We start from the raw sequence: 27,782 nt of genomic DNA on the forward strand, positions 1-27,782 counted from the left end.
ACGCCGTCACCTCCGCCGCTTCAAGTATCAGCGGCTCCTAAGATGGCCGCGGCCGCTTCCGGCTCCTCCCCTGCCTAGGGCCCGCCCACAGCCTTACGTCAGCTTTCGCCCCGGAAGTGGAAGTTGTGACTGAGGTCAGGGGGCGGGATCGTTGTCTGGAGACGGCGGGAGTTGTTTCGCCATGGCGGCCGGGCCGATCTCCGAGCGGAACCAGGGTGACTGGAGGGGACAAGCCCGGAATGAACTCAGGGAGTTTGGGGGGCCCCGATTAGGGCTAGCAGTGTTTCCTCCGGGGCGGGAGATTGGGCCGTTCCGAAGGGTGCCAGACCTACCCCGATGCCTGCTGGGGACGGGATGGACGGGTGCAGGCTGAGGCCTGTAGGTGTGATGCTATGTCCAATCCCCTGCTGCCTTCCCACTCAAAAAAAAAAAAAAAAAGAAAAAGAAAAGTTACGAAGTGAATTTGCTCTAGAACTCTAAGTTAGACTTAAGAAGTTTATCTGTTTTCTGGAAAGGAGGAGGTGTAAGGGCTTAAGCTAACGTCTTTTTTTTTTCTCTCTCTCTTTCCCTCTTTGCTCCTATACCCTGTCTCAACCCCCAAATCCCCCGCCTGGGTTCCATCTTCATGTTCCCGTTACCTCCCTATCTCCTCTCATCTCTGCCCTAACCTCCTAATCCTGTCCTCCAGATGCCACTGTGTATGTGGGGGGCCTCGATGAGAAGGTTAGCGAACCACTGCTGTGGGAGCTATTTCTCCAGGCAGGGCCAGTGGTCAACACCCACATGCCAAAGGATAGAGTCACTGGTCAGCACCAAGGTGAGTACATGGCAAGAATTGCAGTTATGTTTTGAGGGGACAGGCTGCTCCAGGAGGCCCCCAGCAGTATTCATAGCTGTCTTGGAATGAGCAAACTAAGGATTTTTTTCTCTTAAGCCTAACTCACAGTTTGTTTCTGGAACCATTCTCAGTTGAAGTGAGATTATTATTTCTTGTTTTTTGTGCTTCAGAAGGCAAATGAGTTATACCTCATTTGGAATCACTTGTTAACCTCTTCTTTCCACTCCCCCAGGCTATGGCTTTGTGGAATTCTTGAGTGAGGAAGATGCTGACTATGCCATTAAGATCATGAACATGATCAAACTCTATGGGAAACCAATACGGGTGAACAAGGCATCAGCTCACAACAAAAACCTGGATGTGGGGGCCAACATTTTCATTGGGAACCTGGACCCAGAGATCGATGAGAAGTTGCTTTATGATACTTTTAGCGCCTTTGGGGTCATCTTACAAACCCCCAAGATTATGCGGGACCCTGACACAGGCAACTCCAAAGGTTATGCCTTTATTAATTTTGCTTCATTTGATGCTTCGGATGCAGCGATTGAGGCCATGAATGGGCAGTACCTCTGTAACCGCCCAATCACCGTGTCCTATGCTTTCAAGAAGGACTCCAAAGGTGAACGCCATGGCTCAGCTGCTGAACGACTTCTGGCAGCACAGAACCCACTCTCCCAGGCTGACCGCCCTCATCAGCTGTTTGCAGATGCACCCCCTCCACCCTCTGCTCCGAATCCTGTGGTATCATCACTGGGGTCTGGGCTTCCTCCACCAGGTAAAGCTTTTGATAAAAAATACGTTTGGGGGCTTCCCTGGTGGTGCAGTGGTTGAGAGTCCGCCTGCCGATGCAGGGGACACGGGTTGGTGCCCTGGTCCGGGAAGATCCCACATGCCGCGGAGCGGCTAGGCCCGTGAGCCATGGCCGCTGAGCCTGTGTGTCCGGAGTCTGTGGCCTGTGCTCTGCAACGGGAGAGGCCACAACAGTGAGAGGCCTGTGTACCACAAAAAACAAAAACAAACAAACAAAAAAAACATGTTTGTCTTGGGTTGGGGGGCTGGCAGGTAAGGAGAAGGAAAAAGAACCTGGAAAGGGAAGAACATTGAGTCAGTAAGTGATAAGAAAGGGATTGAGGGGTGATTGTGGAGGGATGATTGTGGAGGGAAGCAAGTTGTTGAGTTTCTCCAGAAGGTGTTGTTTGAGTCATCTAGCATTGCTTCTGACTTTAGAGAGCTGGGAGGAGGAGGAAAGAGCTCATCCTTCCTGGAGAGGCCAGATTGGAACAGGCTCTCTAAAGGCACTCTCTTCTCACTGTCATTAACTCTTTTTACATTTTCTCTATAGGCATGCCTCCTCCTGGCTCCTTCCCACCACCAGTACCGCCTCCTGGAGCCCTTCCACCTGGGATACCCCCAGCCATGCCCCCACCACCTATGCCTCCTGGAGCTGGAGGACATGGCCCCCCATCAGCAGGAACCCCAGGGGCTGGACATCCTGGACATGGACACTCACATCCTCACCCATTCCCACCGGGTGGGATGCCCCATCCAGGTGGGTGTTCTTTGCTGGGAAGGAGAGGAATGTTGGTAGAGGAGCTCTATCACCACTTATGCTGCTGCTCTTTGTCCTTCAGCAATAATAAATAGTCCCAGAGTTCTCCTTTCTTTCAGACATTCTTTTGTAAAAGTAAATACAAGATACTTTACTCTGTTTACTTTAACAACTACCACCCTGTCTTCATTTCTTATTTCAGTTTTACCAAAGAGTATAACTATACTTGCTATTTTTTGTTTCCTTAACTTTTACTTCCATTCTCTCCTCTGAATTCCACCCAAAAGCAGTGACCTAATTGCCAGGTCTAGGGGACACTTCTGCTCCTTATCTGGTTTGACCTTTGCTATACTTGAAACTGGCCATGTCCTCCTGTTTGAAAATCTTGTCTCTTTTGATTTTTCTGGATTCTCCATCTATCTCTCTGAATCCTTAATCTCATCCACCTTAATGGGCTCCTTTTTCTCTGCTTGTACCTAGGTTTTTGTGTTTGGCTCTCTTTTCTGCATAGTTCCATTATTTGTACACTGATGCCTCCTAGATCTGTATCTCTGTTCCATGGTTATTAACATTCCATACCCTTAATCTTGGTGTTTAATGGACAGCTCCATTCTTCTGCCATTCCCCTTCAAACCTATTCTTTCTCTAGTTTTCTTTGTTTTCAGGTGCTTGATTCAGAAATCTAGGAGTTATGTTTGACTATTCCCTGTCACCCCACTCTTAATACCAAGTCTTATTTATATCTGGCATCGACCTCCACTAGGCCAGTGCCCTAGTTCAGGCTGTCATATCCTCATTATTTCACACCTAATTTATTGTAGTAATATCCTGACACTTTAACTCTAATTATGTCTACCTTTCATCGACTTCCACAGAGTAATTTTTCTAAAATACAGATGTTCACACACCCTTGCTCAAAATTCTTGTGTTGCTCCCTTTTATCTACAGAGTGAAACCCAAACTCACTGCCGTAGCATTCTAGGCTTTTCACCATCAGGCTCCTTCCCCTTACTCCTATGACTGCACGCTGCTCCTGATGACTGAGTTACTGGATTTCCTTTCACATACTATGCTGTTGATCATACACATGCTTTGCACATGCTAATCTTTTCTGCCTGGAATATTCTGTTCCCATTCTGCTGTCCACCTGAAAAATTCCTTTTCATCCTTTAGAATTAGATCTTCGCTCAGACAGCATCTCTGTTACCTTCCCAAATCCTACTCCGTAGAATAATCACGCCATTTGTTATGTACTGTTGCAGCACTATTACAGTGCCTAAATCATGGAAGGAGCAAGTGAGCTGCAGGGGGCAGGGAGTTGATTGGGTAGTTGGTTGGTTTGTTCTCTTGGAATGGAGTCAAGGATAAGGGCACTTTTTACCAGCCTTATTTTCCATGCTCTTCTTCCTGATGTCACTTGCTTCTCCATTTTCTTCTCTTCCTGTCTCGTTTTCTTTGCCCTCTTGTCTAACTTCCTTTTGTCTCCTTTCTCTTTGTGTCTGTTTTGTTCTCATAGGGATGTCTCAGATGCAGCTGGCCCACCATGGCCCTCATGGCTTAGGACACCCCCATGCTGGGCCCCCTGGCTCTGGGGGGCAGCCACCACCCCGACCACCACCTGGAATGCCTCATCCTGGACCTCCTCCAATGGGCATGCCCCCCCGAGGGCCTCCGTTCGGCTCTCCCATGGGTGAGTAGGCTGTAGCCACCTCCCTCATCCTCACGTGGCATTCTTGCAGCTTCTTTTGTCACACCTCTTATCCACTGCACTTCCTTACTTTTGTTTCTTAGATTTCTTTTCACTGTCTCCCTGTCTGTCCTCTCTCTGCATTGTCCCAGTGTGAACTGTCTCCTGTTTCTTGTTTTTACTAAGTTTTCCTTTTCTTCCTGCAGGTCACCCAGGTCCTATGCCTCCGCATGGCATGCGTGGACCTCCTCCACTGATGCCCCCTCATGGATACACTGGCCCTCCACGACCTCCACCCTATGGCTACCAGCGGGGGCCCCTCCCTCCACCCAGACCCACTCCCCGGCCTCCAGTTCCCCCTCGAGGCCCACTTCGAGGCCCTCTCCCTCAGTGATTTCTCGTTGCCTTTCCTCTTGTTATAGCCTCCCAATATCTGTTCACTTCCTTGGACCAATCAGAGTTGCTGTAGCTCCCAGGGACTAAGGCGCTAATCCCTCTCAGGCCTCCTTTTGTAAGTGTAATTTTTTTCACAGGAGGTTTTATTTTTTTCTGTGTCAGTCCTAAGTGTTTTGCAAATGCACAGAGAAAATAAAACTAAACTCCTTGTTTATTCTTTGTGGTGTTTAACTTGGCAAAATAACTTCTTTTTCTCTAAGAAGAGACGTATATTGGGAGAAGAATGGTAAGGTAGGAGTGAGGGTGTTTATTCCATGTTTTAAGGGCTTACTCTGTAATGTGCTGTTGCAGTTGCTGGACTGCTGTGTACTACAGCAGCTGTTTCCTTACATCAAGCTTATACATAAGATGGAGACCCAGTATCCATGGCATCGGTTATTGTGAGTATTAAGTGAGAACAGAAGTAAAGTTCCTGGAGATATGATGGCAAAAATATAAAGTAACATACACAAAGCTATTCATTGCAGCACTATTTGTAATACCAGTAGATTGGAAACAACTCATGTATCCATCAGTAAGGGAATGGTGGAATAAACTGGTAAATCTATACAGTAGAGTACTGAGCAGCAGTAAAAAAGGAATGAGGGAGACTCTACATACTGTTTGGAGAGAGCTCCAGGATATGTTAAGTGAGGAAACTAACACACAGAACACAATGTATAGTGTGTTTCCTTATCTAAGGGGTGACACGTAATATATACATTTGTCTATATTTTAAAAATGGAAGGATAAACCAAAAACTAATGGAAGTTGTTACCACTGGGGGAAGGGAAGGGATATGGAGGAAACTGGATTTCTCCGAGTGTACTATGTTAATGTGGCTTTCTTTGGAACCATATAAATGTCTTAAATGATTGCAAAACAATTGAAATGGGACAGTAGGAACTCAGTAAGCCGTCATTTTCTTTCATTCTTCATACCACCAGGTATCTTGGGTAAGGGATTTGTATCTTATTCCTATTTTTTCCTCATTCTCAGTCCTTCCAGACCTGATTTCCATCATATTTAAATCTGTGCTCAGACTTTCAGTAACTAGAGCAGTAACTAGACCGAATCCAATGGCCTATTCTGTTCTTTGCCACATTTAATCCTGTTATATCACCCCCTTCTCTGAAGCTCTTACGTAACCACGAACTAAACTCTAGGAAAGAAAAGGTGAGCCTAGCTCTCTCGTTCTCTTGCATCGTTCTCATTCATGTAACGTACATACAAGGGCTCCATGCTGGTGGCCGCTGAAGATGCAAAGATGAGCAAGGTGGTTCTGCTGTCTGATCATTACCGAGGGGGTAGACTGGCACATAGGAAACAAAATATTTTGGGGAGCGTAAGGAAGGGTATCTAACCTGGCATGGAAGTCCTGGCATGAAAACTTCCTGGAAAAAAAGTGATACTTGAATATAATCTTAAAGGAAGGTTAGAAGCTTCTCAGACAAAGATGAAGGGAAGCTCATTCCAGGTGGATGGGATGTTTCTGAGCAGAAGCAGAGATTGACGAGTAACATGGTATATAATTCGCTAAAGCTAATAACACTGTTCTGTGCTGGAGGTGGGATGAGGTCAGAGCCAGTTAGGGAGCTCCCAAAGATCAGTGCTTCTCAGCCCTTTTTCACATCAGGGCACAGAACCATTTCAAGCAACACACTGAGGTAAAGAGAGGAGGGTTCTTTAGGCTTGAGGCTATTGGCTTAAGAATTCTAGCGATCCCAGGCCCTGCCTAGCAGTCCAGAGTGCTGAGGGAATTAATAACTGAGCATCATTGTCAAGGCACACTGGTTGGGAAGTTGCTATCCATGATGGGAAGCCACAGTAGGGATTTAAGCAAGGGGATGACAAATTGGTGTTTTAGAACCATGGTTGCACTGTAGAAAGTAGATATGGGGGAGATGAAGACTGGGGGCAAGGTAACAAGTTATGCATCTGGCAACAATTCAGGTGAGAGATGAGGGCTAAATGAGGGCTGTGACAAGTAGGGAAGAAAAGGGAGAGATGCAGTGGGGAGATATTTAAAAGGCAAATTAGGACTTGGTATTAGATAGGATACAGTGAATGAAGGGGAGGGTGGCATGAAGGATGAGAGTATGCAGCAGGAAGAATTTAGGGGGGCAGGATAAAAACGATAGGTTCAGTTTTGGATATGCCAACTTTGAGGGGTGTTGTGAGATATGCAGGTTGGGTCGTCTAGTGGATGTCTGATTCCATATGTCAAAAGCTTGGGGGAAGGACTTCTCTGGTGGTCCAGTGGTTAAGACTTTCCGCTTCCACTGTAGGGGGCATGGGTTCGATACCTGGTTGGGGAACTAAGATCCCGCATGCGGCATGGTGCAGCCAAAAAAAAACTTGGAAGATTAGATGTGATATTTCACATCATGACTGGATGCCGGTCTTCTGAGTCATAATGGGACAAACTGACCTCGTAATTTCAGAGTTCTGCTGTATGTGGTCATAAGCTGAGGTCCCAGGAGCACTTGGAACCCGGCACAGCACTGAAGCAGCCCCAGGTGGTGGGAGGGTTTTTTCAGTCTCTGTGTCCTTTCTGTCTTCAGGTTACCTATCAAATGAATGGACTCTTCTGAGATCTCACTTCCCCGGCCAGGGATTGAACCTGGGCCACGGCAGTGGAAGCCCAGAATCCTAACCACTAGGCCACCAGGGAACTCCCCCTATGCGGTATTTTCTGCTGTTATCTGATATCGTGTTGATGAATTCACACCATAGAATAAATTAGTGCCTTTGCTGAATTCCCTACTTCTCTCTTTGGAGCCACTTTTTTTCTCAGATATTCATTCTCAGAATCTCTGAGCTTTTCTTCGTTCAGTGATTCTTGAGTGCCTCCACTACTCACTGAGTTTGACTCCCCTAAACTCTCCTTTATCTCTCCACCCTCTGGTTCTTTCAGACTTTAGTACTCAGCAATTCTCTGAACAGAGCTAGTATTGCTTGTACACTTAGGTACTTCAGTTTGCACATCTGTTTGTTTTTTAGTGTTTGCCCATCCTCTGACATTTTTTCCTAATTGCCCTCCCCCTATGCATGAAATTTTAATATCACCAATATTCTGTGTCTCTGCATATGTACTATGGCCCTTTGGAAGGACATAAGCATTGTCATATCTAAGATTCCCATCCCTGAACCAATTTTTGACTTCTTGTGTGTGGGGGGGGCGATACCACCCCCATTGAGAATGCATGCTCCAGACGATGGGTTCTCAGTGTTTTGTAGGTCATGGGACAGTCCTTTGAGAATATGACAAAAGCTGTGGACCCTACCCAAGAAAAAATACATACATGCATATATATCCAATATCCTGAAGCAAAAATTCCAGAAGTTTCATGGATCCCGGTCTAAGTATCCCTGCACTAAACTGAATCCCTTAAGAACCTTTAATGAATCTCATTCTGTTAATCTGTATCTCCCGAGAGTGTTGAAAGGTGCCTAACATATACAATAATTGTAAAAATAATGGCTAATATTTATTGAACTTTTACTATGTGCCAGGTACTGTACTAAGTGTTTTGTATGCATTATCTCAATTAATCCTCAAAACAACCCCTTAGGTAGATTTTGCTGTTATGCCAATTTTAAGATCAGGAAACTGATACTAATTTACTTGACCAAGGTCACATACTAAGAAGTGGTAGATGAAGTAAGATCTGTCTGAACTCCAGAGCCAATTGCTTAGTCACATTATACTATTTTATATTTACTGAATAAGTCCTTGTTGAATGAATGAATTTTTTGCTTTGCGACTTATTGGCTTTATATATAAGCTATCCCCTCTCTTTAACTGGATTATAAGCTCTTCAAGGATAGGAATTTTGGTGCTTCACTTGTTAGCCTCTCTCACTGGAACTTTATGGTATCTTAGAGGGGCTGTCACTGAGCTTGTTTTGTCCCTCTTTACACTCCCCATTCTGACAATCTCGTGTGCTTGGAGTGGCGTGCGTAAAAGCAGCGATAGGATATAGATGGGTGGCTGATGTTGAGGAGTAGCCATTTAAAAAAACTTTTTTTGGCATGCCACACAGCATGTGGGATCTTTAGTTCCCTGACCAGGGATCGAACCCGTGCTCCCTGCAGTGGAAGCACAGAGTCTTAACCACTGGACTGCCAGGGAAGTCCTGAGGAGTAGCCAGTTTGATAGGTAAGTGGTGAAAGAAGCTACACCACGAAGTAGTATAAGGCAGTGGTTAAAAACCCTGGAAAGCTCTGAAACCCAGAGCTATGAAGCCAGAGACCTATATACTGTATGAATCTACTTATATAAAACTCTAGAATAGACAAATCTAATCTACGGTGACAGAAAGGAGATTAGTGGTTGCCAAGGATGGGGAGATTGACCACAGAAGGGCACAAGGGAACTTTTAGGGGCAATGTTCTTTATCTTGATCAAAAGGTTGCTTACATGGGTGTATACATTTGTTAAAACACATGGAACTATACACTTAAAATGGATGCATTTAAAATGAATAAGAGCTCTGCATCTATATTGCCTTGGTTCAAATCCTAGTTTTGCCACTTTTGAGTTGTGTGATTATATCAAGTTACTACTTAACTAATCAGTGCCTCAATTTCATCTGTAAATGGTGATCATCTCATAGGTTAATGAGGAGGTGGGGTGAGTTAATCAATGTAACTGGTCAGAAAAGTGCCCAAGTCAGGTAAATGCTCTAACAATGTTAACCATGATTACTGTACACTTATTGATCACCTTCTGCTCCATAATTTTATTTCCCACACCCAATTTAAGCCATTTGTGGAGGAGAGCTGTCTGGTGGGGGGAGGTAAGAGCAAGTCTAGACTAGTTCCCAGCAGTGGCAGCAGGACTCCCAGTGCCCAGGTCCTCAGATGTGGGCATGTTGGAGGCACAGCAGGGAGACCAGTGAAGGTAAAGCAGAGTTGAAGCCTGGGAGAGACCTAGGAAAGAGGGTTGGAGGGAGCAGGTAGGGGCCAGAACATGCACAGCTTTTTAGATCTTGGTTAGGAGTTTGGATTTAATTTTTAGTATAATGGGAAGCATTGGAGGATCTGAGGAAAGGAGAATGAAAAATCTCATTAAAGCTTTTTTTAAAAATTTGCAGTATAAAATACATTCAGAAAGACACACAGATCTTAAGTGTATTTTTACATCTGTATGCACCGTTTTAGCCACCATTTAGGTTTAAATGTAGCACATTCCCACCATGTAACCACTATTTTCTCTCACAGTAGATTAATTTGCTTTTTCTTGAACTTTACATAAATGAAATAATAAAGTATGTACTCTTGGTCTGGTTTTTTTTTTTTTTTTTTTTTTTTTTTGCGGTACACGGGCCTCTCACTGTTGTGGCCTCTCCCGCTGTAGAGCACAGGCTCCGGATGCGCAGGCTCAGCGGCCATGGCTCACAGGCCCAGCTGCTCTGCGGCACGAGGGATCCTCCCGGACTGGGGCATGAACCCGCGTCCCCTGCATCGGCAGGCAGACTCTCAACCACTGCGCCACCAGGGAAGCCCTGGCTTCTTTTGTTCAATATTTTGTGAGATCTTTTTATGCAGTTGTATATAATAGTTCTGTCTTTTAAGTTTGTTACATAGTATTTCCTATATGAATATACCACAGTTTGTTTATCCAGGTTTAACCATTCTTTGGCTGCCACAATTTGTTTATCCAGGTTTAACCATTCTTTGGCTGATAGACATTTGAAGTTTTTGACTATTATGGATAAAGCTGCTATAAAAATACTTGTCTTTTTATGGGACATACGCACTCATTTCTCTTGGGAGCATATTTGTTGGATCAGATTTGATTTATTTTTAAAGGATCACCCTGACTGCTGAGAATAATGGGTTTTAAGTAAGCAAGATTGGAAGTAGGGAAACCAGTTAGGAGGCTGTTGCAGTAGCTAAGGAAGGAGATGATGGTGGCTTAGACTAAGGCAGTGGTGGAGAAGTGGTAGATACAGAATAGATTTTGAAGGTAGGGCCAACCAGACTTGCTGATGTAGGGATAAGAGAAAGAAAGGAAACAAGGATGACTGTAAGGTTTTTGGCCTGAACACCTTGGTAAAAAGATGAGGAACTCGTTCAGAAGTTTGTTTATGGTCTGTTAGGTTTGAGATGGTTTTTAGATACCCATGTGATGATGTTGAATTGACAGATGGTGATTCTGAGTTTGGTGGAAAGGTCTGGACTGGAGATAGAAATGTGGGAATTAATAGCATATAGGCAGCATTAAGGTCCTGGGTCTACCTGAAGTGATCAAGGAGAAGAGAGAGTAGGTGGACGCAGAGACAGGCCCGGGACTGAGCCCCTAAGGAACTCTAATGTTAATGGACCCAGAAAAGGGGCCTGTGAAGGAGTAGCTGGTGAGGTGCATGGGTCCTTGGTTCTAGGGAAAAATGATGGTCTTTCCTCAGAACTTGAAACGTATATACAACCTTTCTCTCTAAGAGTACAAGATTTCTATTTTAGTAATGGGTAAGTAGAGAGTATGCAAAGTAACCTTAAAGAGAAGAGATGGCTCCCTGCCAGCAGGACTTGGCTATGACCTAATTGAAAATATTAACGTATTTCAATAAGGAATATGTCAACCTGAAGAGAGGTCAGCAGTGAATGCTAGCCAGTAAAGGGAGAGTCCATGAGGCCCACGTGGGCACAGCCTTTCCAAGAGCCATCCTGGAAAGAGTGCCTTAACTAGCAGAGTTAGAGTAGTCCAGGAGCATTGGCAAGGCTGCCCATAGCTTAAGAGATAGGGGTGGAGAACCGTAGCCAAAGAAGAGTTTTCTGAACCCATTGGCACGACTCCTTGCTGGGGATGGCCAGATGCCATTAAAGATACAACTACTCCTGTTCAGTTATGTCATTGTGCATTTATATGTTGACATTATTATTCTGATTTGATTTAAGGGAGAAAATGTGCTGGACAGGCAGACATGAGTTTTTCTTCAGTCTGAGTGACAGTTAAATTTCTCACTGTAAATTATGCTTATGTATTATGGTTTTATATTTTAGTAAATTATAAAGTTTGTTGGCAAAAAACAGTATTTCCAAGATGTAGCTTTGGAGTATGCGAAACTCCAAAGGCCCACATCCTTGTCAGTGGTAAATTCAACACCACAAATGCCATCTGTCAGGTTGCTTGGGACACAGCCTGCCAGCCCTCTCCATGTAACATATCCCAGCATTTTGAAACCTCCATGTTTAGGAGAACAGAATCACATACTATTAAATATAAAAGGGATCCGATACAGCATCTAGTCCAAGACCCTCATTTTCCAGATGAGAAAACTGAGGTTCAGAGAGGCAGAGAACTGGACCAAGAGCCCATAGCTTATTGGAAGTGAGAACCCAAGTCAGAGCCCCTGGTCAGTGTTCTGTGTAGATAACCCAAGACCTTACCTAGAATAGGTAGACACATTCAGTATGAACATCCCCAAAGCACCCTGCTCCCGCACTCTGGAGCAAAGATTTCACCAAGTGGTATGACTTGGATCTCTAAGCCCAGGTTACTGGTACAGGGGCAAAGGAAAGATAAAGGAAAGAATTGAAACCAATTCACTCCTTCTTGCCCTGGAAGCAGAAGTGTGAAGTGTGTGTGTGTAGTAAGAAAGTGGGGAAGAGTACTGAGGAAGTTCTTTTTTAAGTCATTGGAGCAAATAAATGGAAAGGGAGATGCCCACTTGGTCAGGCCTGTTAAACCGCTTCAGCTTCTCCAAACTCTGCTGTCGCCAGCAGAATGGAGGACAGGGAGGTCTGCATTGGAAATAAATAATCTGGACTTTCTGGAAGGAGATGGCAGGGATCCAGGAGTTTCTGCCTCTGGCAGTTTGGGATAGAAACCACACCTTGTTATTCCTGCTTCCTCTAAAACAGCCAGGTAAACTTTAAGTGTGAGCACTCCGGATTTAGGAGAGGGTTGTGCAAAGGAGTTTGGCTAGGAACCGTGAGGAAGGGGAAGGGAGGCGATCTGAAGGAAGAGAGAGCCCCTGAAATTCGTCGGTCCTGCCATTCTGGGATTGGGCCGCTGAAGAAGGGGCTTCCTCGCTCACCATCTCCTTTTTTTGTCTTCCCACTTGCCTCCCTGATACCAGTTTTACTTTCCTTAGATCCTTTAGTCTTTAACTAGAAGGGTCTGTGTGTCATCTCCAGCTGTCCCTGTGACAGCCCCGCTAGCCCCGTCAACACTTCTCCGCGGAGCCCCGAGTCCCTCCCCATCCTCTTTTCTTCTTCCCCCCCCCCCCCCCCCCAACAATGGTCTCTCCCGATGCTCAGTGGCACTGGGGGGTGGAGGGGGAGGGCGGAGGCGGGGCCGGAGCCTGCTGGGGGGCAGGTCTGCGCTGCCGCTTCCCCTGGTACCCGGAGCAGTCGCCGCTGCCGCCAGCCCCAAGGCCGGGACCCCCGCCCGGACTCCCTTATCCGGGGGACCCAGCCCAGGTAAGACCCCTCTCTCAGTCTCTCGGCTCCACCCCGCCCCGGGCAGAAGCATCCTCGCCTTGCCTTGCAGCCATTTTATCCTCCGATGCTTTGCTTGTGGGAAGGGTGACCGTCCCTCTTTAAGGCTGAGGGAATTGGTGGTGGTTTGAATGGACGTTTATTGTGGTTGCTGTGCTGATCAGAGAAGGAGAGAAAAAAAACATTGTCTGTATGTGTGTGTGTGTGCGTGTGTGTGTGTGTGTGTATATATATATATATATATATATATATCTCATATATTTACGTATATATAGGGAGGAGGGGTGTTTTTCTCTACCTTAACCAAGTGTCTACTACCCTCCTCAGATATTAACGGGATGGGGGTTGTAAGGTGGAACAGGGTTCCTTCAAACTCCAATTCCCAACTCATCTTCCCCCGCCTCCTTGCCTCCCCCCATGAGTGATAAATGACCTTGGCTGGGGCCAGAGAATGGATGCTACCTCAGTCGGTGCGCCTGGACTCGGGTTGCGCGGGCGGCGGGGGGGGGGGGGGGGGGGTTTGGAGGAAGGGCAGGAGAAGGAGGGAGGGAAGGGAATGATGAACGGAAGCGCTGGGTAGGTAGAGGTGGTAGATGAATAGGCTGAGGGGCACGGATGGCGGGGGATGGAGGCAGTTGCTCCGGGGTGAGGGGGAAGGGGTGTTGAGTAGGCCCTCGTCCAGCAGCAGAATCAAGGGTGAGGGGAGGCGCTCAGAGAATCGGTTCAGTCAGTTCTAGGGGCTCGTCTCTTACACCAGAGCGGAGTGGGATGGGGACGGTCACCGCAGATGATGGCAGGTGCAGTCTCTGCGCGTGTGCGCGTGGAGTTCTCCCCCTGCGCCCCTGCCTTTCCGTATTCCGTCTTGGGCATTCTCAGCTGACACCTTGATCTTCTTCCCTCAGATACTCCATCTTCCTAACCCTAGGGTAGCATGTAGGGAGGGGAGGTGCAGCCTTGGCTGTCCTGGGGTGGGGACCGAGGCTCAGTCACCCAGCTGTAATGGGGAGGGGTGCTCCAGAGCCTCCCCCTCCATGGATGTTTTGATAAGTGACTGCTTCTTGATGACCTTGTCACCTGGGCTAGGGTAGGTTGGGAAATCCAGGTGGCTTCCAAAGTCAGGGGTTTTGATGGGGGGGAGGGGGCTTCTGGACCCTCCTCCACTTATCCAGGGCTGATTCAGTTATCCTGAAAGGAAGCTTTTGCTCAGAGTCTCCCCGCCCCTCCATCCTCTGCAGAAAATCTCCTGGGCACATTTTCCGGTCAGGTGAAGTCAGCCAACCTTAAAGGGCCCTGTAACCCTGAATCTTGTCTCCTTTAACCCCCACCTCTCCGAGTCCTGTCTCCTCTCCCACAGGCTTAGCCACCCTGTGCTGCTTTGGGGGCTAAAAATAACACCACTTCCTCACCAGCTCAAAGAATTTGTCTTCCTTCTGTCCATCCTGACCTCCTGGGCTTGTTGGCCCTGGGGGAGCTGGCTGTTGAGCCATCATATTCTGCTGAGGCTCTGGGGGCCTTCTCTACCCTTCCCGTACCTCTCAGGGGTGGATAGTGTTAACAAACAAGGGGCATGGCTCCTGGTGGGTCCATCTGCCTCCTTCAGGGTTTGGAGGGAGATTCTAGTTGGGAAAGAAAGGAGAGGCAAGCAAATTGCATGCACGAAGGGGATTCCACTGTTCCCTTTCTTTCATGGGGGATGGTTTGGGTTGAACTGCAAAGAAAAGAAGGTGATGTAGGGGTCACTGGTTCTGGTCATCGTGGTCCAGTGCCCACATCTGACCTGAGGGGTAGGACTCTGCTTGCCAGTGCTTCTTTCTGAACTACATAGCATTACTTACCCTCTTTGCCAGGGCCACCGTGTGTGTGTGTGTGTGTGTGTGTGTGTGTCTGTGTGTGTGTGTGTGTGTGTGTGTCTGTGTGTGTGTGTGTCTGTGTGTGTGTGTGTGTGTGTGTGTGTGTGTGTGTGTGTGTGTGTGTGATATTTAATGAGGGCCCTGGATGGGTGGGAGCAGAAGGAGGCAGGATGTTTTTAGGGGAATGATCTCTGATCAGAATCTAGTCCTGCTTCCTCTGCTTCTATGAAGGAAGAGGGGGTTCTCCTATGCCTGCCTCTGGAGGGTGACTTTTATGGTGGGGAGGTCCAAGGCCCCCTTCCTTCTACATCAGCCTCCTACGCAATGCGGTATTTATGGACTCCCTTTTCCTTGACTCCTGGAGGAGGAGCAGAAAGGATTAAGGGGGATTAGGAAGGGAGGCCATGGGGGAATGAGGTGCAACTATAGACCTTAGACCCCCATGTTGGAAATGTATGTGTTTGATCAGTCATTTCCACTCCCACCCCCACTAGTGAAATGGGGGCCTATTTATGACATCCTGAAGGAAGGTGGCAATAGCCAGTCATCACCTCTTTCTTAGATTTTGATCTGCCTTTTTTTCCATGACCTTAGGTTCCGGATCTCCCTTTTTGTGAGTCTTCCATTGTTTGTCTGGAGGGAGACAGTGTGGGTCCAGCTGCTGGAATTCGTTTGCACACAGACAGAGGGGTCTTGGGACTCTGTTTTGGGAGGATACAGTAGCATCCAAGTATGACTCCCCTGCTTTGCCCTTGCTGCTTGCCGCTTCTTTCACATTTTTCAATCTAATAGGAAGGAAGGAAACTAATAGAATGTCTGTTGTGAGATTAAATTCTCACATCAACTTGGAGAAATAGAGATTGTTATCCCCAATTTAAATATAAGGACTCTGAGGCTTAGAGATGTTAAGTGACCTTCTCAAGATCAGTTAGTAAATGGCAGAGCTGGGATTTCAACTTACGTCGTGTAACTGTCATGTGCTTTGCACTGAACCAGCTTTCTCCTTGCCAGTATCCCTTTCTGTTGCTCACCCTTAGGAGCACCCACAGGGCTTTTGTTCTGGCATCTTATGAAGGAGTAGAGGGCATCTCCGTACATTATTATCACTGTGAAGCGTAATAACTAATATTTATTCATCAATTTTTACGTGCCAGGTATTATGGTAAAGAGCTTACACACATTATGTCATTTAATCCTTACTTTTCCCTGCTTAAATAAGAGGTAACTAAGGTTTGGAGGTTCAGAGACATGCCCATGGTCACTTAGCTAGTAAGTGCTGAAGCAGGAAGTCAAACCCAAGTGTGTCTGACTCTGGAAGCTGAGCTTTCACCCACTGAGCTATGTTGGGAGAAGACCCCTCCCTGTGAGGCCTGTAAACATGAAACCCGAGGGAAGGACTGTGGAAGCCCCACCTTCAGATGCCATCCGTGGGCTGAAGGCAACAGGTTGGAGGACTCAGTGCTCCTTCTCTACCTTCTCCCCAAGCTCCACCCCCAGTAAGAAACCCAGACCAGACTGGAGTAGGGAGTTCTGGTTTCTCTATTTCCTCTGGTGTTCTTGGCAGGTTGGTGGTAAAGCAAAAGGTCTGATCTTGATGGGGGGCAGGGGGTCGTGAGAAGGGCTCTGGGTCGATGACTGTAACTCTGGAGCAAATCCCATGGGTCTAGTCTCCAAGGTCAAAGTAAGGGGGCTTATACTGAATGGCCCGTAGTAGGCCCAGGTAGTCATCCCTTTTTACCGAGTGGGACTTGAGGCAAGGAGACCATCTCTGTAACACATGGCCCAGGTGGGGCTCTGTGTCAGCAGGAGCTCTTTGTTGGCCTTCTTCAGTGTCTTACACCTCACAACCTCCTTTTTCTCCCTCTTATTTTTTTCTAGATCTCCAGAAGCTCCTGGAAGAGAAGTAGCAGCCTTTTCTGAGTTATCCTGGCTCCCCAGCTTAGCCTCCGCAACCTGGCTCCCCCTCCCCTTCCTGTTCCCCCTCTCCCCTTCTCCCTTCCCAATGCACCCAACTGAAGTGGGTGTGGGCCAAAGCTCCTCTCCCTCCTCTCCCCTCCTAAACACACACTGGCCAAGCCCTATATTCTCCTATTCTGTGCCCAAAGATACTCGAACACACTTCATCTAAGTAACAGGGGGACGGGGTCTTTCTGACTCCACAAGTCCTTGAGCAAAATCTGAATAAGGAGTGTAGGAAATCTGGTGAAGTATTCCCAAAGCCCCATCATGGAAGAGGGTTTCAGAGACCGGGCAGCTTTCATCCGTGGGGCCAAAGACATTGCCAAGGAAGTCAAGAAGCACGCAGCCAAGAAGGTGGTGAAGGGCTTGGACAGAGTCCAGGATGAATATTCCCGGAGATCCTACTCCCGCTTTGAGGAGGAGGACGATGATGATGACTTCCCTGCCACTGCTGACGGCTATTACCGCGGGGAAGGGGCCCAGGATGAGGAGGAAGGTGGCGCATCTAGTGATGCCACTGAGGGCCATGACGAGGATGATGAGATCTATGAAGGGGAATATCAGGGCATCCCCCGTGCAGAGTCTGGGGGCAAAGGCGAGCGGATGGCAGATGGGGCACCCCTGGCTGGAGTGAGGGGGGGCTTGGGTGATGGAGAGGGCCCCCCTGGGGGCCGGGGAGAGGCACAGCGGCGGAAAGAACGGGAAGAACTGGCCCAGCAGTATGAAGCCATCCTACGGGAGTGTGGCCATGGCCGCTTCCAGTGGACACTGTATTTCGTGCTTGGTCTGGCGCTGATGGCTGATGGTGTCGAGGTCTTTGTGGTGGGCTTCGTGCTGCCCAGTGCTGAGAAAGACATGTGCCTGTCTGACTCCAACAAAGGCATGCTGGGTAAGATTCTCAACGAACACTCTAGCCCCGTCCTGCCCCAAACTCTGGAAACACTCCTGTTCCTGAGAACTGCTCCTGTCCTCACCACTGGGCTCCCAAGGACCCTGCTCCCAAGATGTCCCCAGAGGGTTCAGGGTTCCTCTGCAAACTCTCCACCCCCACCCCCTCCTCTGGGGGTTGGGTCATGGTGAGGTTGCTTATGCAAGAGAGGCCTGAGGGAGGGCAGCTGGGCTGGGGCTTGGGCCAGTGGTTGGGTGGTGGTCTGCTTAGTTCTGCGGGAGGTGGCCATGGTGGGATGGGCCCCCATTTAATGTTTCTTCAGAGCCTTCCCTCTTGTTATCCTGATCCATTCCCCTTTGGCGGGGAACAAGAAGTCAGTATCCAAATTCCTTGGTTTACATGAGGAGAGTCAGTTTGGGGTGGTCGGGGGAGGGGAAGAATCCTCGGCCTTCAGCCAGAGAAGCTGGTCACACTTGCTCTTGGTTAGCCTTGGGAGTGTTCAGGGGCCAGCGATTGGTCTTTAATGGCCCTTCCTGATGGGGACCCAGAGGGAGGAAGTCCCCTAGATTCACTCAGAAGGGATCAGGTCTTGCTCTGTCGCCAAGTTGCCGTGAGATCTTGGGCAGTTCCCTTCTCCCTGGGGCTTGGCTTGGGCCTGGGTAAAATGTGGAGTTTGGAGTAGATGACTTTTAAGATCAATTCCAACTCTGATTTTATGAAGGAAGTAAGAAACAGGAGAGTTTTAGGACCAGAAGTATTGGAGCTGGAAAGAGTAAAGGATGGATTTTGTGCATGGGATTTCCTGGGAAGATTGAAGCAATGGAGCTTCTTTCCCAGGAAACATAAGAGACACGTCTTGCTGCTTTGAGGGCATCACGGCAGAGAGAATAGAGGGGACCCTGGGAGGGTCTGAGAATCTAGGCAGATCCATTCCTCATTCCAGGCAAGCCAGAGATGGGGGTGTCATGTATGTGTGTGCGTGTACATGTGTGTGCGTGACAGCAAGAGAGTGAGAAGTAAGAGCGAGCAAGAAGGAATGAGGGAAAGAAAGAGGAGAATTCTAGGGATCTCCCATACCTGCATCCCTGCCTTTGAACCCCTGGCCTGCAGAGATGGCCTTCCATTTTTGCTCACATAATTCATCTTCTCTCACTTGCTCTCATCTCTGGGTAGACTTAGCTTCTAGAGGTCCTTCAGATCCTCCATCCATGCTCCTGCAGTTTCAGCTCATTTAAATATTTGGCAAGTGGAAGAATTGAAATGTGTCTGCTCATACCCCTTCTGCCCCTGTTTTCCTCCTTCCAGGCCTCATTGTCTACCTGGGCATGATGGTGGGAGCCTTCCTCTGGGGAGGGCTGGCTGATCGGCTGGGTCGAAGACAATGTCTGCTCATATCGCTCTCAGTCAACAGCGTCTTCGCCTTTTTCTCATCTTTCGTCCAGGGTTATGGCACTTTCCTTTTCTGCCGCCTCCTTTCTGGCGTCGGGTGAGTGTCCACTTCCTAAGCCCCTGGAGAGCAGGGCTGGGTCTTGGTCACTGTTGTATCTCTAGGGCCCAGCACAGTGCCAGGCACACCAGATGCACCTCAAATATGTGTGAGTTGAATGAATGAATTCCTTCCTCTTCCCACCATCTTCAGGCCAGCTTCTCCCTGTCCAGGACCTGTCTACTGCCTGTCCAGAATGCCATTCCATGTGTGGTTCACTCCTGAGTCTTCCACCCTATGCTTTAGTTCCATTCTGAGCCTGGCTCCATGAAGAGGCCTAGTGGGTCTCAGCTTCACCCCTGGGTACCTGTGGACCCTTGAGTTATCCCCTTCCCAGAGTCTAAATATTTCCTACATTCAGTAACAGACCTTGTCAATACCCCCACCTGCCAGAACTCTGAAGTCCTGACCCACCCAACTCCTACACTTCCTCAGCCACCTGCATGTACTCTCTGCATTGTCTCCAAGCTCTTTTCTGGCCTGCTCCCATATATGTGCCCTCAGTTGCCTCTTTGCTCTTTTTCCTTTGGGGATTTCCCTTCTTTTCTGTAATTATATTCCCTCCCTTCCAACTCTGTAGTCATCTTCAACATTCAATGTTTGTTCCTTCCCATTCCCCGAGACCTGCCTGCCTGTTTTCCAGATTCCCAAGGATGAGTGCTTGATGGCTGGTGGTGAGGGAGCTTATAGGGCACGTGTGAGAAAGAGTCTCTTTAAAAGGTCCGGAAGATGAAAGGGACTTGGGGATCCAGAGCAGTGGGGCAGGGAGGGGATCAAGAATATGGCCATTTTCCAATGCTGGATTCTTGCAATGCCCTCCAGGATTGGAGGGTCCATCCCCATCGTCTTCTCCTATTTTTCGGAGTTTCTGGCCCAGGAGAAACGTGGGGAGCATTTGAGCTGGCTCTGCATGTTTTGGATGATTGGTGGAGTGTACGCAGCTGCTATGGCTTGGGCCATCATCCCCCACTACGGTGAGCAGCCCCCAGAAGATGCACCCCAGACTCCCTCCTCTCCTGTGCTCCCTGTGGTAGGACCTTCCAGCCTCTGGCCTCTCTGCTGATGCTGTGACTCTGTCCCTGCCAGGGTGGAGCTTTCAGATGGGGTCCGCTTACCAGTTCCACAGCTGGAGGGTCTTTGTCCTCGTCTGCGCCTTTCCTTCTGTGTTTGCCATTGGGGCTCTGACCACACAGCCAGAGAGCCCCCGTTTCTTCCTGGAGGTGAATGCGGCGGGGGCTGGCCTGGGGGAAGGGCAGCAGGGGCTCCTGTATTCAAACACCCACTGTGGGTTTGGTTTGGTCCTATGTGGCTGCTTTCCTTCCTCACAGGGTCCAAGGTCTGGGGGACTTTATCTTGCTTCCTTTGTCTTAGAATGTGTTTCCAGAGGAGTTCTGTGGGTGGAGAAACCATGGGACCTGCTCAACCATGGGTGGCTTAAGGTTTTGCAGGCAGAGGTCCTGGCCCTGGCCCTGACTTTACAGTTCAAAAGAGGATCTACTGCCTACTCCTTCCCCCTCCAACTTTATCTTGATCCAGCAGGGTTAGGATGCTGCCCCTTCTCTGACTACATCCTTGCCCACCATCATCATTTCCCTTGTTTTCAGTTTTCTCTTTCCATTGGACCAGGGGATTCCCTAAGACCTGGGTTAGGACCCTGGATCCCCCTACTCTTACCCAAGTCTGATGATATCTTGCTGTACTCCCGCTTGGGCTCTTTCAGAGTGGATGATGGATGTGCCCATAGGTCACATAGGGGCACATAGGGGTTGGGGGTAGGAGCCTTTTTGTGTCCTGTGATTCCATAAGCCAGGTTGAGGGAGGGGGTCTATAACCCTGGGTCAGGGAGGGGCTAACCTGGATGTGGGGATTGTGTCTGTGGCTCTAGAACGGGAAACATGATGAGGCCTGGATGGTACTGAAGCAGGTCCATGACACCAACATGCGAGCCAAGGGGCATCCTGAGCGAGTCTTCTCAGTAAGCCACAGCCCCCTCAGTCCTCCAAGCCCCCACCTGGCCCCTCTTTGGATACCTCCCGCAGTCCCCACCCACCTTCCTAGGGAGCTCTGGCCACACTCTCCCTCAGCGAGATCCCTCAGGGTATCATGTCCACCTCCTGCCTCCCATTTTGCTACTGCGGGAGAAACTGAGGTACCTGGAAGGGGTGGAAAGTACAGACTGTGTGACTGCTCGCTCCTTCTCTTGACCCTAGGTAACCCACATTAAGACAATTCATCAGGAGGAGGAGTTGATTGAGATTCAGTCAGACACAGGGACCTGGTACCAGCGCTGGGGGGTCCGGGCCTTGAGCCTGGGAGGGCAGGTAATGGGGTATGGGATGGTGGAGAGAAAGAAGGGAGTGGGAGAGATGGAGAGGAAGGCAGAGCTTGAGCCTGGGTGTGGGGGTGATGCGTGAACTGAAGGGAGGTGGTAGGGCAGAAGAATGGGGATCTTTAGGTGCTAAAACTACTGGCTGGCAGCCACTGTCTGGCTTTGTCCTGTTCCACCTAGGTTTGGGGGAATTTCCTCTCCTGTTTTGGTCCAGAATATCGCCGCATCACTCTGATGATGATGGGTGTGTGGTTCACCATGTCGTTCAGGTGAGGAGGTGGGTGGGACGGGTGGTATGTGGGGGATGTGATGGTTTGTGGGTTGGGAGGGAGGTGGAGAAAATGGAAGTGAAGGGGATGAATAATGAGGAAGGTGCTTTTCAGAGCCCCTCTTATCCTCCACCCTATACTTCACTCATTAATCCAACAAACTTATATTACAGGCTGAACAGTATTAATTTCTGTTCTGTGCCAGGTACTCTGATGCGATGGAATAGATGTGGTCCCAGTCCTCATGGAGTTTACATTTTGGCCCAGGAGCTAGAGAAAACTAGCTGTAAAGCAGTGTGATGGGTGCCACGGTGGGGGAAGTGCTTCTGGAACACATGAGCAGGCTTTCCAGCCCAGATCTGGGGTGGGCTGGGGAGGGGATCTAAGTCCTAAAGGATGAATAGGAGTTAGATAGGCTGAGGGTGGGATGGGGAGACTGTTTTAAACAGAAGGAAGAGCAAATGCCTGGGAGGTAAGAAATAATATGGTGGGAGGGTTAGAAGAACCTGAAGTCCCCCAGAACCACAGCAATTGGTGAAAGATGAGATGAGGCAGGAGATGAGGCTGGGGAGGTGAGCAAGGTCCTAACATGAGCTGACTCCTCTATTTCGCCCTCCTTCTGGACTGCGTGGCCCTGATGCTGGAGCCCTGTCTGATTCCATTGCCCTTGACTCTTCAGCTACTATGGCCTGACTGTCTGGTTTCCCGACATGATCCGCCATCTCCAAGCAGTGGACTATGCAGCTCGCACCAAAGTGTTCCCTGGGGAACGTGTAGAGCATGTGACTTTTAACTTCACCCTGGAGAATCAGATCCACCGAGGGGGACAGTACTTCAATGACAAGTATGTGGGGACCTCTGCACTTCACTCCTTCCACCCCTTCTACCCTTTGCCTCCTTTGTGAGTCTGGGGATTTGGAGACAAGGTGTTTGGGGGCAAGGAGCCGTGGTTCTCCTCAGCGCTGCAGCTTCCTGTTACTTCACTAAGGAACTGAGTCTTGGAGGAGGGTTTAAGGATGAGGGGAAAGTGGCTCTCATCATCCTGGCCTTACAGGTTTATTGGGCTGCGTCTGAAGTCAGTGTCCTTTGAGGACTCCCTATTTGAGGAGTGTTATTTCGAGGATGTCACATCCAGCAACACTTTCTTCCGCAACTGCACGTTCATCAACACCGTGTTCTATAACACTGGTAAGGTGGGGTGGCTAGTGGCTGACAGGCTAAAGGGTTGGGTGGATCTTGAGCCAGGGAAAGGAGCCTTCTTCATTTCCTAACTCACTGTTCTCAAGCTGAGCTCTCTGGAGCCTTGGAGGTGGTATGGGGGCCTATTAGCTACTACCAATAATTACAAAAATCTAATGGAAATTGAACATTTTTCTGTGATAAATAGAACATCTGACAAAAACAGCAGGTTTCTTTGCCTTTGGCTAGAATTGAAACAGCTCAGTGTGGTGATATTAATGCATTTTTGAAGAGGGCAAAAATCATTCAAAACAGTGTCCTTGGGAAACAGAAAAACAATAAAAGGGATATTTGGTGGAGAAAAGGGAGTCAGTGCCTTAATCCATTTCTTTAATAGTGATTCTCAAACTGTATGCACATGAAAGGCTGGTTTTGTGAGCTAGACTGAGGTTTCCCACCTCTAAATGGAGTACTGGGTGAGTTTTTCCACCTTGCAGGAAAAAATAATAGATAGGATTTTTAATGATTTTTAATATTTTGCTCATTAATTTATCCTAAATTCATGGCACTGCTACTGCTTGTAGTCAGCTAGAGCAGACAAAAAGAATGAATGGGAAAGAAGCAGACACTGTTAATGAGAAAACTGGGAAACAGCCAGCCACACTGTTTCATTTGGTAGACTATGGTCATTTTGTGCTGTAAAGAGTTCTAGTTCATATGGTGATGTTATCTGATGCTTTGCCATGAGTGTCCTGAATGATTCTGAGAGCCATCCCAGCTAAACCCCTCAAAGGCAGAGCCCTGGGCATAAGCAGTAGCAGCCTCCCTCTCACATCTGCCCTGTCCGCCTGTCTTGGCCTTTGCCCCCAGACTTGTTTGAGTACAAGTTTGTGAACAGCCGTCTGGTGAACAGCACATTCCTGCACAACAAGGAGGGCTGCCCACTGGACGTGACAGGGACAGGTGAAGGCGCCTACATGGTGTATTTCGTCAGCTTCTTGGGGACGCTGGCTGTGCTTCCTGGGAACATTGTGTCTGCCCTGCTCATGGACAAGATTGGCAGGCTCCGGATGCTTGGTAAGGCGGGGAGGCTGGCTGGTGGTGTGTCGGAACTGTTTAGGGGGCTGGGGGAAGGGGAAGGCTGTCACTGGGCTTCTCAGCTTAGTCTGTGGAAAGCTTAGCCAGAAGCTAAGATAGAAGGTTCTGTCTCTCATGTCTTCTGCTTGGGGGTGGCTGCAGGACAGGGAGGGGTCTGGTGGGGAAGCTCTTCTGGGGGTAGGAGGTAGGCAGAATAGCAAGTTCAGGGCACAGGCTTTGAGGTCATCTGTTTTGAATCTCAGCTCCACCTTGGGCAAGTCACTTTACCTCTATGAGCCCAGCTGTCTCATCTGCAACATGGCGGTGATGATAGTACCTGTCTCATGAGGTTGCCTTATTAGCAATGCGTGTAAACCATCAAGTTGCTTGGCCCATAGCCTGCACTGAAGAAATGGTTGGTACTGAATTGTTAATAAGACAATTTTAAGGGAGGTTGGGGATGAGTGGAAAGCCTTTCTTTTGGGTACCTTGGCAAAAAGAGAGTCTCATCCTGGGCTGCGCTCAACGCTGGTCGACAGGACAGTGTGGGCTGTGGCCAGGCTCATGCTGCTTTCTCCTTCCCCGGCTCTAGCTGGCTCCAGCGTGATGTCCTGTGTCTCCTGCTTCTTCCTGTCTTTTGGGAACAGCGAGTCAGCCATGATTGCTCTGCTCTGCCTTTTTGGGGGGGTCAGCATTGCATCCTGGAACGCGCTGGACGTGTTGACTGTTGAACTCTACCCCTCGGACAAGAGGTAGTTGGAGTGTGGTAGGGGCAGGGCAGCAGGTTTAGTGCTCACAGGACAGGACAGAAAAGGGGTGAGGAAGGGGGCTGATTGGGAAAGGCATCTTTAGGGGTAAAAGGGTACATATTCCCCTTGAGTTTCTCCTCTACAAGTTGGTAGCTTTTATATTCACTCCTTGAAGTCTTAACTTAATTTTTTGGTGTCCTTTCCCCCTTGCCTCCCAATTTATCTGTATTCCCTGATGTGCATCCCTCACCTCTCTAATCTCTCCATCTTTCCTCTTCCTCTTGGACACTGCCTGCCGTCTCTCCTTCACTTTCCCACCTACCCACCCTTCCCCCACAAACCCTCCCATGCCTCTTCCCTTTGTCTCCCTCCGGGGCCGGGCCCCTGCATCCTGCGTGCTGCGCTGGGGGACTCCTGAGCAGGACCACAGCCTTCGGCTTCCTGAATGCTCTGTGTAAGCTGGCAGCTGTGCTGGGGATCAGCATCTTCACATCCTTTGTGGGAATCACCAAGGCCGCCCCCATCCTCTTTGCCTCAGCTGCTCTTGCCCTTGGTAGTTCTCTGGCCCTGAAGCTGCCCGAGACGCGGGGGCAGGTGCTGCAGTGAGAGTCTCTGGGGCTTCGGGGCTGGCAGGCACACTGTGAGACCAACAATTCCTTCTTCCCCTTCCCTGCCCTGCCATCCTGGCCACAAAGAGCCCTCATTCCCCGCTCCCGTTTGGTGTCTTAGCCGTGTGTTCGTGTGTATGTGTGTGCACGTGCGTGACCCCGTGGGCAGGGACTACAGGGAAGGCTCCTCCATCCCAGGTTTGGGGTGCAGCCCTGTCCCCCACCTCCTCCCACCCGTGACTTTGCCCAAGAGAAGGCTTGGCCCCACACTTCTCCCCAGTGTTGGAGAGAGGCCCTTGCTCTTCCCGGCGCCTGGGACTCTAGAACAGGCTTCCTGCCTTCCCCCTCATTCCCTCTGCCTGGGCCCTGGTGAAAGCACAGGCGTGTGGCTATGCTGGCGGCAGGGGCCTAGTGTAGACCACGGACCAAAAGAACTTAGAGTCGTAAGCGCGTAAAGTGCCCTCTCACGCCTCCTGTTGGATGCTGGGGGAGTAGCAATAAACCTCAGCCCCCTAGCCTCCATTTCCTTCTCAATTTGGGCTACAAGTAAGAAGCCTGAATTTTATGAAATTAGCTTTCTGATTCTTATTTATTTATATATTAAGTTCTGAGGCAGCTCAGCAGGACTGTGTGTGTGAGTGCTTGTGTACATTTATGTGTGTGTGTGTGCGTGCTGTGAGGTGGGGGTGTCGTTATGCTGTCCTCAGATACAAGCCAAGGGTAACTTCAGTGGACACACACACAACCCTGCCTCCCCCAGTACCTCCCCTAATCTTGTTTCTGTGCCGGGCCTGGGTGGGAGGAGCCCTAGGCCAGGCTGGGATAAGAATCCCACAGTCTAGGGAGAGCTGAGGGCACCTGACAAGGTCCATCTCCTCCCCTCCTCTCAAGAAGCACAGGCCTCATCTGGAATGAGAGGCTCTACCCACTATAGCACAGACAGGCACAGCACAGAAGCCCTCCCACCTCCAACCTGTCCCCTCACAGGCAGGGGAGCAGTGGAGGGAAAGAAACCAGTCATATGGTCCAACCAGCAGATCAAAAGCACAAGGAGCTGGGGCGGGGCAGGAACTGGGGCCTTCCCAGCAACTCCTGTAAAGTGGGAAGAGGTTAGGCAGTAAGCCAGGGACTCCTAATGCAGGGACCAGAAGCCTCAGTCTCCTCATCTCACCCTTTCCACAGGACAGCCCCTGTAGGCTAAGCTGCCCCTGCCCCACCCTACTCTGTGTGGCTGCTTTCTTTGGTGCCCCCTTTCCCCCACCGTAGCTGTGATGTGTCGTAGTTTTTAGCTGTTTGTAAATGTTAAAAGTTAAAAGGAAAAAAGTGAAAACAACAATAAAAAAAGGAAATCCAAATTCACCCTCCTCATGCCGCGTCTGGTGCCCCCCACCCATTTTGTAACAATGAACCAGGTGGTGACTGTTTAACTCTTTGATGTCTGTGCTCAAAGGACTGCCTTCTCCAGTGCCCAGTGTACGAGTGTGTGCCCTCTTCCCTCACCCTTCACTTGCTGGACGCAGCCCTCTCCCCTGCAACCCCCTGGAGGGACCCATCCATCTCCCTTACTTTCCTGGGGAACCCTAAACCCAACTCTGTTGATGTAAAAAATGAAAATATTGATGAAAAATAAAAAGGAAACAAATCCTTAAAATCTATGTCTGCTTCTTTGCCTTCACCTACGTCCAACTCTGAGACAGTCCTGGGAGGGGAAGACGTGAGATGGAAAAACAACTCCTCTCTCTCTAAACTGAAGGCCAGAGTAACATGATGCATCACATTTACTTCCTGAGTTGGCCTCTCTATCCTGACCTTTCCACTTCTACAGATGGAGCACCCCCTCAGTCTCCTAGTTTTGAAAACTTGGGGTAATGTCCTACAACTCAATAGCAAAAAAACTAATAACCTAATTAAAAAATGGGCTAAGGACTTGAATAGCCATTTTCCCAAATTAGACATAAAATGACCAATAGGTATATATAAAAAAATGCTCAATGTCACTAATCATCAGGGAAGTGCAAATCAAAACCATGAGATACCACCTCATACCTCTCAGGATAGCTATTATATAAAGTGTTGGCAAAGATGTGGAGAAACTGGAACCCCTGTACATTGTTGGTGAGAATTCAAAATGATACAGCCACTCTGGAAAATAAGGAAGTTCCTCAAAAAATTAAAAATAGAACTACCATATGATCCAGCGATCCCACTTCTGGGTATTTATCCAAAAGAACTGAAATCAGGATCTTGGAGAGGTATTAGCACTCTCATGTTCATTGCAGAATATCACAATGGCTAAGGTGTGGAAACAACCTAAATGTCCACTGACAAATGAATGGATAAAGAAAATACAGTATGTACATAACAATGGAATACTTGCCAGCCTTAAAAAAGAAGGAAATTCTGCTATGATAAACCATGAGGACATTATGC

At 48.8% G+C, this 27,782-nt stretch overlaps 2 protein-coding genes across 4 annotated transcripts; both read left to right on the top strand.

The window, feature by feature from the left end:
- Window positions 1–99: 99 nt before the first annotated feature.
- SF3B4 (splicing factor 3b subunit 4) lies at window positions 100–4,682 on the top strand. Its single transcript, XM_033860266.2, has 6 exons — window positions 100–215; window positions 689–817; window positions 1,071–1,613; window positions 2,181–2,387; window positions 3,904–4,077; window positions 4,281–4,682. The coding sequence occupies exons 1-6, from the start codon at window positions 182–184 to the stop codon at window positions 4,466–4,468; spliced, it is 1,275 nt and encodes a 424-aa protein (XP_033716157.1). The 5' UTR covers window positions 100–181; the 3' UTR covers window positions 4,469–4,682.
- Window positions 4,683–4,822: 140 nt separating this feature from the next.
- Window positions 4,823–27,003, top strand: SV2A (synaptic vesicle glycoprotein 2A). Of its 3 annotated transcripts, XM_019919561.3 has the most exons (14): window positions 4,823–12,939; window positions 15,402–15,537; window positions 16,686–17,655; window positions 18,961–19,141; window positions 19,964–20,115; window positions 20,228–20,361; window positions 21,027–21,116; window positions 21,352–21,462; window positions 21,651–21,739; window positions 22,419–22,583; window positions 22,794–22,927; window positions 23,789–23,995; window positions 24,588–24,747; window positions 25,167–27,003. In XM_019919561.3, exons 3-14 carry the CDS (start codon window positions 17,034–17,036, stop codon window positions 25,348–25,350), a joined length of 2,229 nt encoding a protein of 742 aa, XP_019775120.1. In that variant the 5' UTR covers window positions 4,823–12,939; window positions 15,402–15,537; window positions 16,686–17,033; the 3' UTR covers window positions 25,351–27,003. The 3 variants fall into 3 exon arrangements, with proteins under 3 accessions (XP_019775120.1, XP_004315555.2, XP_073664386.1); XM_004315507.4 differs by lacking the exon at window positions 15,402–15,537; XM_073808285.1 differs by lacking the exon at window positions 4,823–12,939 and having other exon boundaries at window positions 13,596–15,537.
- The last annotated feature ends 779 nt before the right edge of the window (window positions 27,004–27,782 follow it).

The sequence above is a fragment of the Tursiops truncatus genome, chromosome 1 (assembly GCF_011762595.2).
Source record: "Tursiops truncatus isolate mTurTru1 chromosome 1, mTurTru1.mat.Y, whole genome shotgun sequence".
NCBI classification, from domain to species: domain Eukaryota; kingdom Metazoa; phylum Chordata; class Mammalia; order Artiodactyla; family Delphinidae; genus Tursiops; species Tursiops truncatus.

What these genes read in the sequence shown, in the direction of transcription:
- SF3B4 (XM_033860266.2), top strand. Translation starts at nt 182, where the DNA reads ATGGCGGCCGGGCCGATCTCCGAGCGGAACCAGG. An exon ending in GGGTGGGATGCCCCATCCAG is followed by an intron (nt 2,388 to 3,903) that starts GTGGGTGTTCTT and finishes TTGTTCTCATAG; the next exon opens with GGATGTCTCAGATGCAGCTG. An exon ending in TCCGTTCGGCTCTCCCATGG is followed by an intron (nt 4,078 to 4,280) that starts GTGAGTAGGCTG and finishes TTCTTCCTGCAG; the next exon opens with GTCACCCAGGTCCTATGCCT.
- SV2A (XM_019919561.3), top strand. Translation starts at nt 17,034, where the DNA reads ATGGAAGAGGGTTTCAGAGACCGGGCAGCTTTCATCCGTGGGGCCAAA. An exon ending in ATCCTGAGCGAGTCTTCTCA is followed by an intron (nt 21,117 to 21,351) that starts GTAAGCCACAGC and finishes TCTTGACCCTAG; the next exon opens with GTAACCCACATTAAGACAAT. An exon ending in TGGTTCACCATGTCGTTCAG is followed by an intron (nt 21,740 to 22,418) that starts GTGAGGAGGTGG and finishes TTGACTCTTCAG; the next exon opens with CTACTATGGCCTGACTGTCT.